The sequence below is a fragment of the Alternaria hordeiaustralica genome (assembly GCF_023758085.1).
Source record: "Alternaria hordeiaustralica strain BMP 2776 chromosome Unknown scaffold_10, whole genome shotgun sequence".
In the NCBI taxonomy this organism is placed as follows: Eukaryota; Fungi; Ascomycota; class Dothideomycetes; order Pleosporales; family Pleosporaceae; genus Alternaria; species Alternaria hordeiaustralica.
This window is the reverse complement of record NW_026056782.1, coordinates 960432-973261: the sequence shown is the minus strand read 5'-3', so window position 1 is coordinate 973261 and position 12830 is coordinate 960432. Positions and strand designations below refer to the sequence as shown.

The following is a 12830-nucleotide window of genomic DNA, read 5'->3' as shown; positions in this document are numbered from 1 at the left end:
AAGAAGTACCTTTGCGTATATAGTAGTTATATAATTTAAGAATTATAAGTAGCTTATCTTACTTTACGTTATTATAGTACTATAGATAAAATAAAAGAACTAAACTTTAGAATTACGTACATACTAAAGTAAGTTAACTATAAAAGAATATAAAATATAACTATACTTTAGTATCTTTATTACTTATATAACTTATATAACTATATTAGTATTCTAGATTTCTATATTTTAAGTTAATACTTAGAGCGCTATAACTAGCTTCTATAAAATATTAGTACTAACTCTTAATATCTTTACTTTCTTTACTCTACCTAGTACTTTAAAAAGTATTAAAAATTTAAGTTAAATACACGCTAGCTTTAAAGACGCTAGTATTTTTAGTTAATATAAGTAGTAGCTCTAAGAGAACTTTATTTACTATAGCTATTTATAAAGTATATAGTAATACTATTTACTATAAATATAGCTAACTATATAAGTAATATTTTCTAAGCTAGAGACTTTTTAAAAAAGAAGAAAGATATAGTAAAGAGTCTTCTTTATTAACTTAAATAGCCTAGCTATATACTAATAAATTCTAAGAAGTTATACTTTATAAGTAACACCTATAGCTACTTACTCTAGAGAGTTTGCGCTAATAACTACTTTTATAGTTATAGTCTATAAGTTAACTAAGAGTCTAGAAGATAAGAAAAGATAAAGATAGTAGTAGCTATTAAGTAATAGAATCTATATTTAGGTAAATGTAGTCTTATATGTGTCTTATGTAGGCTAAACGCAAAGGAACAACCTTTTAGTGTTAGATTTACTATAGAAGAGCTGGCAAGGAATTTGGATCTGCGTGTGACCTTCCAGTGTGACGCGCTGACTGACAGCGAATTCTCCGAGATTCAGGAGAGCAAGACACATGATCAAGGCTCGCGCACGACGGGTGCAACGGCTTATACACGAGAAGACTATCTTTCCGAGATTCATGACGGCGCCACGGCTTTGCTGGACATTTCACATACTGAACGTGTTACTACTCACAACGAACACCATCGCCATATGCAGACCCGAGCTAGAGTTGTTACCTTGGCTATAAGACAAGAAGAAGACTTGGACCCGGGCTGGGATCATGGTTCGCTATTCCTGAAACTTGTTGCTCGCACCTACCATGGGCTGAGAGCTAAAGGCTTCGTAGTCAAAGTCGAGTATCACAGCGAAGAGATCGATCTCAAGGTATTGTTTGAGGATGACGTCTGGACGTGGACGGAAGATGAATGGGAAATTAACCTCTTTGGAAAGAACATGTTATCAAATGGGCATGCGTCCGGCAATTCACCCCAGAGATACATTTGGGCGCAACTCAGGGACCATTTGTTTCGACGCCCAGACCAAGAAGATGTCACCGCATGATTGTAACGACTGCGTGCAATGAATATAGATGCATCAGATGTGCATCAAAAGTTCGAGATAGACTTGGAAAAGGGCCATTTCGCAGGTCTGACATTCGCCTGGCCAGCCATAAATGGACCTGCCACGTTGGTCCCGACGCATGCCAGGTATCTTTGGTTCCGTTCGTCAGCTATTCGGCTTGGATGGCGACTCCGCATCCATCCCCGGCTCCTGGATTTCGCCCGACAAATTCCCACTTCCGTCCACACTACCTCCATCAACCTCGCTGCTCACACTACCCCTACTTTCTCCAAACGTCGCAGCAAACTGCACAAGCATATTACCATGCTTCACGCTATCAACAATATCTCTTGGATCCACACCAGCTCTGATTCTCGCTAGGATCTCACTCGCTTCCTCATCCGGCAGCGACTTGAGCATCTCGAACAACTCTTCCAGGTCTTGATGTTTACGTTTCGACTGAGTGTTCTCTGTTTCCGTGTACTGACACAGGGAATCGCGGGACGTGCATTCACTGCAACTGGGACGGTTGCCGTTACACTATGGGTTCAAAAGATCAGAAGGCTACTTTGCTGATGATGCTTTATATACATGCAATGTACTTGGTCTGTCGGTACCTTGGTTTTACGACTTCTGCAGGCTGCACAAGCTAGAGAGACGCGAGCTCGCTTCGGTTGCGATGGTGGAGCCTCGACTCTCGGTGAGGCTGCAGGGAGGAGAGGGCGTAGAGGGCGTGCCGCAGCACTGTCGCCGGAAATAGCTGGACTGGTCTGTTGCGGTTGCATCACGCACGAGACGGCAACTAACAGGGGTTGCTTCTTTCTTCTGCTTAGCAGAAATCTGCAAGCAATCTGCCAATCCAAACGACAGGGGAGCCTTCAAGACAGATTCCTACGCGGGCATAAGGAAGAGAATAGCATGCAAACAGTCGGGGGGCAAAAAAGAGGTGAGAAATGATTGAAAGTAAATGGTAACCGGAGAGTGCACAGAAAGGCACACCCAGTTCAAAGCAACATTCGGAAATTGGACTGACTGTACTTGTACAACTAAAGCCGACTTGGTTTACTAGAAAACAATACAACTCACCCTCGCAAAACATCAATATTACCCACTCGCTCCGCCCGCTTGCGGACCAAACGTTTTCTCGATTCGAATTCCTCAATCTTGCCACAGCTCTTGCGATCCCTCACGGATATGTAAGAACGTCGCTAACCACGCTATCCGCCGATCGCGTGGCCTGTAGCGTTGCCTTTCGCCACCGGGTCATGGACCCTGCATACGCATCGTTGCAGATGAACTAAACCCGAAGAGTTTACTATGGGGGTTTTCACTTCTTGGTCGCCCCGAATGCGATTGTTGGGAGGGGGGGTTGTTCCTGGTTATGGGTTTCTCGGCACTGTTAGCTGGTAGTTTGGCGTGTGGGTAGTGCGGTCCGTTGAAATGGGTCGCGGTTGATTTGCCCGATGTCACTTGTATACTTGTATTGGCTGGTGGGTGTGGGTGCGTGTGCCGCAGTGGGGTTTTGAACTACCAGGTACTGCGACTACTACTCATGGTGTTGTGGTATATCGCCGATTGTAAGTAATCTTTGCGACCTTCTGGTACTGGCGAGGGTGTGTTGGCGCTGATGCTAGGTTATAAGCGCCGGTTATAGGCATTTGCTCCTGCCTTGCACTGCCTAGTCATAGCATGAGTTTTCATGGGACCTGAGACACTACACCTATATCCGCAGTTCGTTCTAGCTTTCTGCTAAACTAATCTTACACCCTTCTCGGATGACAGGCTTGGTTCGGATCGGAAGCTGCTGATCTGCAAGACCGAAACCACAGCTCGCGAGATTTACCTACCTAGTTGTTGTTCCCGCCGCCAGTGACACAAACAACGAGAAGGATGCATGCGCCATAGATTGAAACCGGTATCATCTAGACAAGAAGACTCCAAGCTGCAAGCGCCAACAATTCCAGATCCACTACAACAAAGTGTCTCTCACCAGCATAATCGTACCAGCAACACCCCTTTCAATCACCACCTGCATCATGCTCTGCCCACCACATTGGCCACACCCACGGAATCCGAATCCGAACCAATCCCCTGCGCTGATCCACACCCATCTCAAACAGGCAATCCAATTGCGTCAAAGAAAAAAAGGTGAAGCCATCCCAACACCGGCGAAATGTTCCGCGGAGCACCGCCCCCAAATCGCGATCACTATCCTACTCCCAAGACCGCAGTCACACTACGCGAGGATGCAGCAATGAGTCCGAGAGACAGGTTGGGCCAATGAGAAGCTAAGATTGCGTCGGGACGACGCCCTAGTGGAGCGCGGAGGTTCGTGCCGCTCTTCGCTCACAGACACATGGCCAGGGGAGCTAGGGCCAAGGTGGAGTTTGCAGAAAGTAGGGCTGTGGGGACTGGTGTGGCCTGTTTGTGGGCCGATGAGTTGATGGGTTTCTCGATGTGTTTGCCTTCGTAGCGTGATGTCTGCGATGGCGAATGTTGTGAATTGGACGGAGGCTGGCTTGGCTGCTTGACGAAGCTGGCCGCCTTGTCACGGTTGGGGTGGTACTGATTATTTGTAAGCGAGGGCATCGTTGATTGTGGCCTTGCTTATGGTTTGGAGACCTTGATGGATAGCAATACTACAAGGAGATATGTACTGCTAGGGCATCTATGTTATGGTATTAGTGTAGAGCAGGCCAAGATCTCCATTATACGAGCAAGTTTCGATTGTTCGAGTACTTCGTTGCGAATGAGCGAGTCAGTATTCATTATGGGTCGCGAGTCAACGACCTGGAAATTTCGGCGTCACTATGCTATAGAATCCTCGTCACAGGACACGAAATATCTTCCTGCAATATTGTACCCCATTCCGCTTGACCTGAATCATCACCACCTCAATATTCAAAGTCATCATCAGCACTCGGGCCCTTGCTTTTGCTGACACTCTCCTGCCTCTGGTACATCTCAGCAATCATGCGACTTGAGCTTGCTTGGTCAGGCTTCTTGTCGTCCCTCTCCTTGATGAATCGGGGGAATCTTAGACTGACGCCCTTGCCGCCACCAGACACCTCATCTGCGGCAGCCCTGTATCGTGGAGACAGGGTTAGATCGGCAGTCTTGACTTCCCAGACATAGCGTGGCTCAAACCAGACATCGGGCTGGTCTTTGTTGCCGGTAGAATGGGTATAGAAGGGTTTAGGGCGGTCAATGACAATCTCAGAGAGCGTCTTGTGGAGAGTCTCAAGAATGGCTTCCGAAAAACCGGTACCGATGTTGCAAACAGTCTCGTACTTCTCCGTCGAGGGGTTGTAGCAGGCGAGCAGGAAGGCGCCATACCAGCTTGTGCGCTTACCCTTGCCGTAATAGGCCCCCAGGACGACAAGATCCAGAGAGTCGCCCACGCCGGCAAGATAATCTTTCTTGACCTTGAGCCAGTTCTGCGAGCGCTTGGATGGCTCATAGTAGGACTCTGGTCCGTCCAGCATCTTTACCATGAGGCCTTCGCAACCTTCCTTGACGGAGTCTTCAAGAAGAATTTGGATCTCTTCCAGCTCGTTGGTGTTGCCAAACTTGGCGAGTGCGAACTCTCCTTCAACAGGTATGAAGGCTTCATTGAGATGTTCACGACGCTCACGGAAAGACTTGGTCACGAGAGCCTGCGATTGTTAGCGACGATGCGGTAAGTAGGAATCAAGAAGCTTACCTCGCCGTTCAAGTAGAGGAGATCGAAAGCGAACACGCAGACCTTGACCTTTACGTCCTCGACCTTGACATCTTTCCTCTTTCGCGTCATGAGCTGCTGGAATGGCAACACCTTCTTTTCCACCATGTCCCAAGCAACCGTCTCGCAATCAAGAACGAAGCTTTGGGTGCCTTCCTTGACCCAGGTAGGCAGCTTGGCCAGGATATCAGGGTACTTTTTGGACAAGTCTTCCGAGTTTCTTGAGAAGATGTTTGAAACACCGCGGTCGCTCTTGCCGGCTGTAGGAGCAGCAGTCGCCAGCTCCATTTTTGCGTCGTGAGAGACAAAGTGTATCTGGGCACGCTCGCCGTCGTATTTGTACTCGCATGTGAAGTCCTTGCCTTCAAAACGATCCAAAACTTCTGTGATTGACTTTGTTGGTTTGGCAAGCATAGGCTTGAGCGGTACACCAGGCTGCAGGCGACAGTTCTCTCGTAGGTTCATGATACCGTGCTCAAGCATAGCAGGTATGATGACTTCGTAGCTGGGAAGCTCACTATAAACTGTCTTCAGTGTGGCCTCGGCCTTTGCCAAGTCTTCAGTCGATGGCGTCTTGCCCTTCTGTGACATCTCGTGGAAGATCATAGCTTGCGCGACAGCTACCACCACAGTCTTCTCAGCAAGACCCAATCGAAGCTTTCCCTCCAGTGTCCGAACGATGAACTTGGCTTCGCTAGGTCCACCCTTGTCCTTTTCAATGTCAACATGCTTGCCCGAGTTGTGCGCATCAGCTGCCGATAGAAGCTTCTTGATACCGTCCACTTTTCGTCCTTGAGCACCTTGTCCTTCAACAGTAGCAATCCCCATGAGGCCCTTGCGTACGCCTTCTATTGTCAAAGCCTTGGGCTTGAACATGGTAGGTTGTTTGGATCGACTCTTCGCTGCAACAAGTCCAAGATCACCAATCTCGTTCTGGTCGCTCTTGATCTGTTGTAGGTTTCGGCCAGTACTTTCGGAGACAGCCTTCATGATCAAAGACTCGCCGATACCAAGCTCGATGCCTGCGTAGTCAGCTGCGAGCTTGTTCACCATGAGCATGACGGTTGGGAGCATGTCAGATGGTGTCAGTCGCAAGACTTGGCGGAGGAAGAGCGAGCAGTGGGCGAGAATCTCCAGGCGCTTCGTGGTCATTTCGATCTTCGAGAACGTTGTGCAGAGTGCGGCGTATGGCACTGGCTCACCCGGTTTCCAGTCAGGATATGGGTCCTTGGTGTTGGACGAAAGCGTCGTCTGAACCTTCTTCCTCGCCTTCGTCTTGACCTCTTCTGGCTCCTCCTCGGAGCTCACGATCTCTTCCTCTTCCTTGTTTGAGTCGGCATCATCCTCGGGTACAGGTGACGATTTCGCCTCTTTCTTCTTGCCCTTCGCGACCTTTGCCGGCGCTGACACTTCCTCGTCGTCGTCCTCTGGTGTTGCAGCTTTCGGTTTAGCAGCCGCCTTCTTCGACTTCGCTGGTGCTTTGTCCGCCTTTGGCTTCGCAGCTGCTTTCTTTGGCTTCTCCTTCTCCTGCGCTGGCTTTCTCCGTTGTCGTTTTGTTGGGGGTTCTTCTTCAGACTCCTCCTCTTCCTCTTCTTTTATTTGCCTCTTCTTTCCAGTTTCGGAGGTTGTACTGTCGACTTCCATTGCATCATCATCAGTCTCTACCTTCTCCTTGGCAGGTGCCCTGACGTCTGCGTCTGAATCGACATCGTCGTTCTCTTCTTTCTTCACCTCTTCTGGCGATGACTTAGGCTCCTCCTTGGCCTCTACGTCTTTCTTTGCAGGCTTCGGCCTCGTGGAGAAGGAGAGTTTCGACTGTTGCTTCGCTGCGTCGCCGTTGGGTTTCCCGAAGAACTTTCTGCAGAGACCGTAAGCATTGTCCAATTGGCTCGTAGAAGAATTCCAATGCCGTCGCCGCACCCTAACGTAGTCTGAGAAGACTTTACATACCCGAGAGTGGCCTGCTTCGGAGCCATCGCTACGAAAGTGCGAGTGTCGTGTGCGCCACCACGCTGCTGAGGGCAATTGCGGCGTATAAAGATGGAAGACGACTGCAACAATCGGATTGAGGGCGCTGACTTTAAATGGAGTCGAGTTGTTGAAGTGCAACAGGCAGCGAAGCGGAAGGGCATGGTGTTCCAGGCGGCAGGCGCGTCCACGGGTATCAAAGCGCGCCTCCTACGCGCTTGCCAGACGCGAACCTTGAGCGAGCAGACCCTTGCTGATACCGCGTTCACGGGAAAACTGAACAAGTGCCTTGCAGTCTACATTAGTGTTGGAAATACACTGCTGTGAGATGCAAAGGCAATGTAGTTCTCTTAGCTTTTTTGTCTATAGTTGTGCTTTGCAGAGGTAGCTGTCCTATTTTCCCTTGGATGGGGTGCTGACATCATTACACGCCATGGACTAGGCGGCATCTCCAGCATTGACATCTGCAACTTTACAGCTCTACAAAACACCGTGTTTACTAAAATTAACTGACTTCAAGCTGGCGAACTACTTCTGGAAACGTTCGGAGCCGTCTACCTCTACCACCCCGTCCCAGCCCTCCTCGCCGCCGAAAATGTCGAAACCATCTGCGGCACCTCGCCTCACGCCACAATTCTGCTTCAACCAAACCGCACTGCGAGGTCAGCACTCTCATAGACTTGCTAGCCAGCTCACTAACTAATGCGCAAGTCGGCTGAAACAGACTTCCTCCGCATATCACGCGGCGCAATCGACGACTCCATAACACAGAACCTCAACGCCCTCCTCACACCCGCACAACGAGGCTTCGACCCGACTTCTACAAGCACACGACAACTGCCATCACCTGATCACGGTCGGTCGCTACAGCCAGAGCAATGTGAGGGGTTCAAAGAGAAGGTGCTGTTCCCGAGCTGGGCAGTGCGGTCAGATGTCTTAGACTACTGCGCGGGTGTCGCAACATCGCCAGACCCAGACGACCCAGATAGCGTACTACGGCAGATTGAAGACGCCAAAGCGAGAGAGAGGACTGTAGATGAGCGGTTAGATCCATACTCGGGGCGCTACTTCCCACAGGAGGCGAGGACAGAGAGCTTGGCTATGCTCATGCGCAATGAGAGGGCAGTCGAGAAGATTATACGGATGAGAACGTGGAGTATGCTGGGCGAACGGTGTGGCATGACGAGCGAGTCTGCTGAGGTGGCGTTCGACAAGTGGAGGGACACACAACAGCGATGAGGTGGACTTGTGTAGACGGTGCATAGATACATAATGTGGCAGAGCATACAATCTCATCTCATTGCATATCCAGACGCGGCCATGGGGTCTGGGCAGAGAACGTGAGATGCAGCCAGCTACAGGGCCGTTCCTGCGCCATCGAACGCGGGCAGGGCGATATGCACAGCCAAGTTTAACCCCGATATACCCTACATGTACCTAGGTAGCAAGGCATCGCTAATGGTAGCTTGAGCGCACTCTGGTATCGCGTGTCTTTAAAGTATAGCGTCTCTGTCAAGTCGCATCGCATTGAGCTGAGTGCCCCACAAAAACTTCGAAAAGCTCTGCGCAGCATCGCAACACCTTGTTCGCACGGTAGACAAGACAGCATCAACTCAACGACCAAACGCTAATGAGTTCACCGCCGAAGCGAGCACTGAATCACAAACAGCACATTCACAGAGAAAAGGTGTCCCACACCGTCCCACAACTCCAATCCATCTTTTCACGGATAATTGCAATTGGTAAGGATGACGGGCGGATATCGATCTACGGGGCCGGGAACGGAGAACTGTCCACAGAGAAAGGAGGGACAACTCTCAGCATGCCACTTGCGTGGAGCCACGATAATATACATAGGATGTAGATTTCCTAACTGATGATGGAGAAGCAGAACGAGGGACGGAGGCGTGCGTGGTTTTGTAGGCGGTGCCAAGGAGCTAGAGTGGGGATTAGTCAGCGCTGCGCACAGAGGATTGCAGGTTTGGATGGGAAAAGTTCGGTGGTGGGGCACGCGGCGGGAGAGGTTGGTAGAGTGGGTGGTGGCCGTGCGAGGTGAAAATTCGAGATGGGAGCGCGGATATCAGGCTGCAACAGGATAGCTTGTGTTCACAGTGATGGTCGAGACTTCAGTGACGCCATTCATGTTCATCGCATGCGCAGATTCAGCGTAGAGGTCAAGGCTCAATCACAGTATGGTTTCACGGCAAAGACAATATCTATGGGTTCATGCATGCATTCAAGCTAGCTAGACCCATTGTTCGTTCCATCGAGATTCCGTAAGATCGTGATTCATGACAAGCCATCTTTCGACAGCTCACCACAACATAACCCAGCAGACGTAGCGACCGACTCTCTAGTAGAGGCGCTTGGGGGGGCTCATGGTGGCCTTGATGGTCAAGGAGCCCACGTTCTGCCATCCCTTCTTAAGAAGCGAGACGAGGTAGTTGATGGCCAACATGATGTTACCGATCAGCTCGTCCTCAGTCATGCCAACGTTGCCGATAGCGACACCCATGCACAGAACCTTCTTCAACTGGAACTTGATGGTGGACTTGACTTCGTTCATCTTGTTGGCGAGGTCCTCAGCGTGCGAGACGGGTGTGGGGAACTTTCCGGCCTTGGAGAGACCGGGTCCGAGGAGACGGGGAATCTGCTTGATGAGGGCGTCGGAGGCAACGAAGGCGTCGTACTTCTTCGCGAGCTTCTTGATGAGCTTCTTGTTCTTGTTGAGCTTCTTCAAGTCCTGTGGAGTTGTTAGACATGTCTAGCGAAAGACTTCGGGGGATGCTTACATCAGTGCTCATGGCATCGACACCATGGTGCTTGGCACGATCAATGTCGTGCTGGTCACCGAGAACGCAGATGCTCATGCCTGGAACTTGTTAGCATGCGCTTTCTCGTCTGCGCATCGGTAACGACTTACGAGGGCGGGGAAGGGTGGGGAGCTTGATAGTTCCGGAGAAACGCTTGTCACGCTGGGGGTCGTAGTTCTTGAGGCCGATCTGGAGCTCGACGGTCTCGAGGAAGTTCCTCTTCTTGGTCTCGTTGGAGTACTCAAGGAGCTGTTGAACGTTCGTACGAACGCCGGCGACAGAGATTTTCGACATGTTGGCTGATGTGTCTCCCAGAGGATATCGTTTCCTTTGGTGGCTCTGTAGCGGTGGTGGTTGAAGAAGAGAGAAAAGTGGCGGCGGATTTGTCGCTTGACTGTGGCCGTTTCGCCGCTAGCGAAGCCTGCGCTAGTCCGCTTTGGACGACTGATGGAATTCACTTTCCAAGGTTGACATGGAAAATAACATTTCGCCTGTGCTCGTGTTCTCTGCTATGGGTATCGCCGTCAAATTGTGCTTCAAAGGGATACGTCGCATGTCATTCCACACATACCCCAGACGGGTTGTTGCATCGAATACCTTCATGTCACTTTTGGCAACTACGAAGAATACATCACGACTAACTTGCACGAATGTCGATGAAACATGCTTCTGCATTGCTCGCATGCATGGAAGAAATAAAAAATGATACTATACACTTGACTTTTCCTCCTAGAATCCGTGCATTGATGAGTGCACTACGCCATGCAATGCCCGAAAACTCCTCGCCATAACCATGAGAGTAAGAAGAACAAAGTCAATAAACACAAGTTAAATGAAGTAGCATGTGCCCAAGCACAGTGTTGCTACGGGGTATCCCGTGTGAGAAACCCTAACGCCGTATCCGCCGCACCATTTTCGTAAGCCCGATCCGATCGCAACTGAGGGGTATGTCGTCTACGCGTACTGCCGCGCCAAATGAAGCAAAAGCCGAAGCTAGAAATATACAAAAGGCGAAGGAGAGGTATTCAAGATCATCGAAGGTACCTGTGCCAGATGTGCCAGATGTGCAGAGGAGGTGTTTTGTGCTCCCCATTGCATGTCTCCTAGTGCATGAGCTGCTGGTTGTTGGCGGCATCGACGACGTTGTCGGAGAGGTTGATCAAGAGTTGAGCAAGACAGCGCTTAGTGGCTGCGTCGTCTCGAAGAACAGAGGAGAAGGTGGCGTCGCGGAGAGGCTCTGGTAAGCACTGGCGAAGCGCCTCGCGAGCGCGAGCGTTATCGCTCAAGCTGGCAAAGTTAGTTACAAGTACAAAAGACGGACATGGAGTATGCATACCGAAGGAAACACCTAACAACGTGCTTGAGCAGGCGAACGGTTTGCTGCTCCACAAGTTGGTTGACCATGTTGCTGAGTACGGTGCCGACAGCATAAAAGCGCTCGTAGGTCTGACAGATGTAGGCAAGACCGATGTCGTCTAGCAGGATCTTCTGAACGATGAAGATGGCCACTGTCTTGCTGAGCTCCGAGCCAGTCTCCATGATACGCAGGCAAAGCGGGATGATCTCAGTTGTGAGGAGGAAGTTGATAACTTCACTAGAGTCGTTCTTCACCAGAGCGCCAATGACACCGAGAGATGTAAGACGCAGGTATTCGAAAGGCCGCGACTTGGACGTTGTGTTGAGGAACGGGTAGAGGAAGAGCGGGATGTGCGCTGTGAGTGCGTTAGCTACGTCTCCTCGGTGCGATGTCTGACTTACCGCTTAAGAATAGGCCGCGAGTTTCGGTATGAGAGGCGACACACTGGAGAAGCGCAAGAGCGTTGCATACACGGTTAGAAGCAGCAGCGGTCAATTGCGACGGGTTGAGCAGAGGGTAGACGGAGATGATCTCTTGGAGGAGCGAGGCCATGACACCTGGAGTCGTTAGTATCCCGTCGCATTTTCGACAACATAATACGCGTACCGAAAGAGTGCCAGAGGATCAGAGCCAACTCAGGAACTTGTTCTCGCTTCTTGCTCAATTCCAGAAGCGCAGCCTCACGCGTGGCAGGCTTCATGAGCTGGGCTATCCACTCCAAGACGCGCCTGTTCTCCTCCGTCATTCCGATATCGGTGGTCTGGACGTCGTTCGCGGGGCCGCGGGGAACGGCGTTGTTGCCGGGAAGGGTGGTGCCATTGCTGGCGGCGAGTTGTTGGTGGTACTGTCGCTGGGCAGCCGCCTGGACGGCCTGGGCCTGTTGTTGTTGAGCGTGCAGCTGGGCGGCCTGGGCTTGGTGTTGTCCGTGCTGGCCTACATGGTGTTGCGGTTGCTGGTGATGGCCATGGGCTTGAGCTTGAGCGGGCCAGTCGCCGTACTGCTGCTGCTGCTGCTGCTGTTGCGCGAGGAAATGTTGCATTGGCCGCGATTACCGACAGGTTCGTATTGATTGTGGGGTGGAGGTAAGATAACAAGGTTTGCGCGACTTTATATGGTGAGGCGGCGATTGCTTGCGAGGTCACGCGGTGGGGAAATCGGACGTGGTGAGTCTGGCAGCACTCGAGAGCACTCATGGAGTCGCGAAACACCCCGCTAGCGCCGGGGCCTTCCACGGTTAGTCAGCTATTTTAGGCGTCATGCTTCCTCAGTAAAGTAACTATCTCTACATACTTTCACCTCGTACAGGAAAACGCTGAACAAAGACACGTTATAGCAACTAATCGCCAATGGATCCACTACTGTCTGAAGACGAGCTCCAACATCTGCGCGATGCACGCGGAGCAAGCTCGTGGATAACCCGCCTTTTTGTGAACAGCATCCCAAGGAACAGCTTAAGCCGGCGGAGAGCAGTCACTAATGCCAGACTCTATTGCACTTTATTCAAGAAAAAGACCGAAACACTCTAGAGCCTACATTTACATCCGATCATCTCTTTTGCATACTTTCATCTTAA

General features: G+C 50.6%; 4 protein-coding genes across 4 annotated transcripts; 1 reads left to right on the top strand and 3 right to left on the bottom strand.

The window, feature by feature from the left end:
• Positions 1-4292: 4292 nt before the first annotated feature.
• On the bottom strand, positions 4293-7095 carry J4E84_005899 (uncharacterized protein; the record flags this gene model as incomplete). Its single annotated transcript, XM_049388491.1, has 3 exons — positions 4293-5054; positions 5102-6977; positions 7070-7095. 3 exons carry the CDS (start codon positions 7093-7095, stop codon positions 4293-4295), a joined length of 2664 nt encoding a protein of 887 aa, XP_049244036.1.
• A 587-nt stretch (positions 7096-7682) lies between these two features.
• J4E84_005898 (uncharacterized protein) lies at positions 7683-8326 on the top strand (the record flags this gene model as incomplete). Its single annotated transcript, XM_049388490.1, has 2 exons — positions 7683-7749; positions 7812-8326. The coding sequence occupies 2 exons, from the start codon at positions 7683-7685 to the stop codon at positions 8324-8326; spliced, it is 582 nt and encodes a 193-aa protein (XP_049244035.1).
• Positions 8327-9440: 1114 nt separating this feature from the next.
• Positions 9441-10194, bottom strand: CRP74 (60S ribosomal protein L10a; the record flags this gene model as incomplete). The annotated part of the gene is made up of 3 exons (XM_049388489.1): positions 9441-9830; positions 9880-9959; positions 10011-10194. The coding sequence occupies 3 exons, from the start codon at positions 10192-10194 to the stop codon at positions 9441-9443; spliced, it is 654 nt and encodes a 217-aa protein (XP_049244034.1).
• Positions 10195-11003: 809 nt separating this feature from the next.
• On the bottom strand, positions 11004-12296 carry RCD1 (Cell differentiation protein rcd1; the record flags this gene model as incomplete). Its single annotated transcript, XM_049388488.1, has 4 exons — positions 11004-11187; positions 11237-11612; positions 11659-11814; positions 11864-12296. 4 exons carry the CDS (start codon positions 12294-12296, stop codon positions 11004-11006), a joined length of 1149 nt encoding a protein of 382 aa, XP_049244033.1.
• Between the last annotated feature and the right edge of the window lie 534 nt (positions 12297-12830).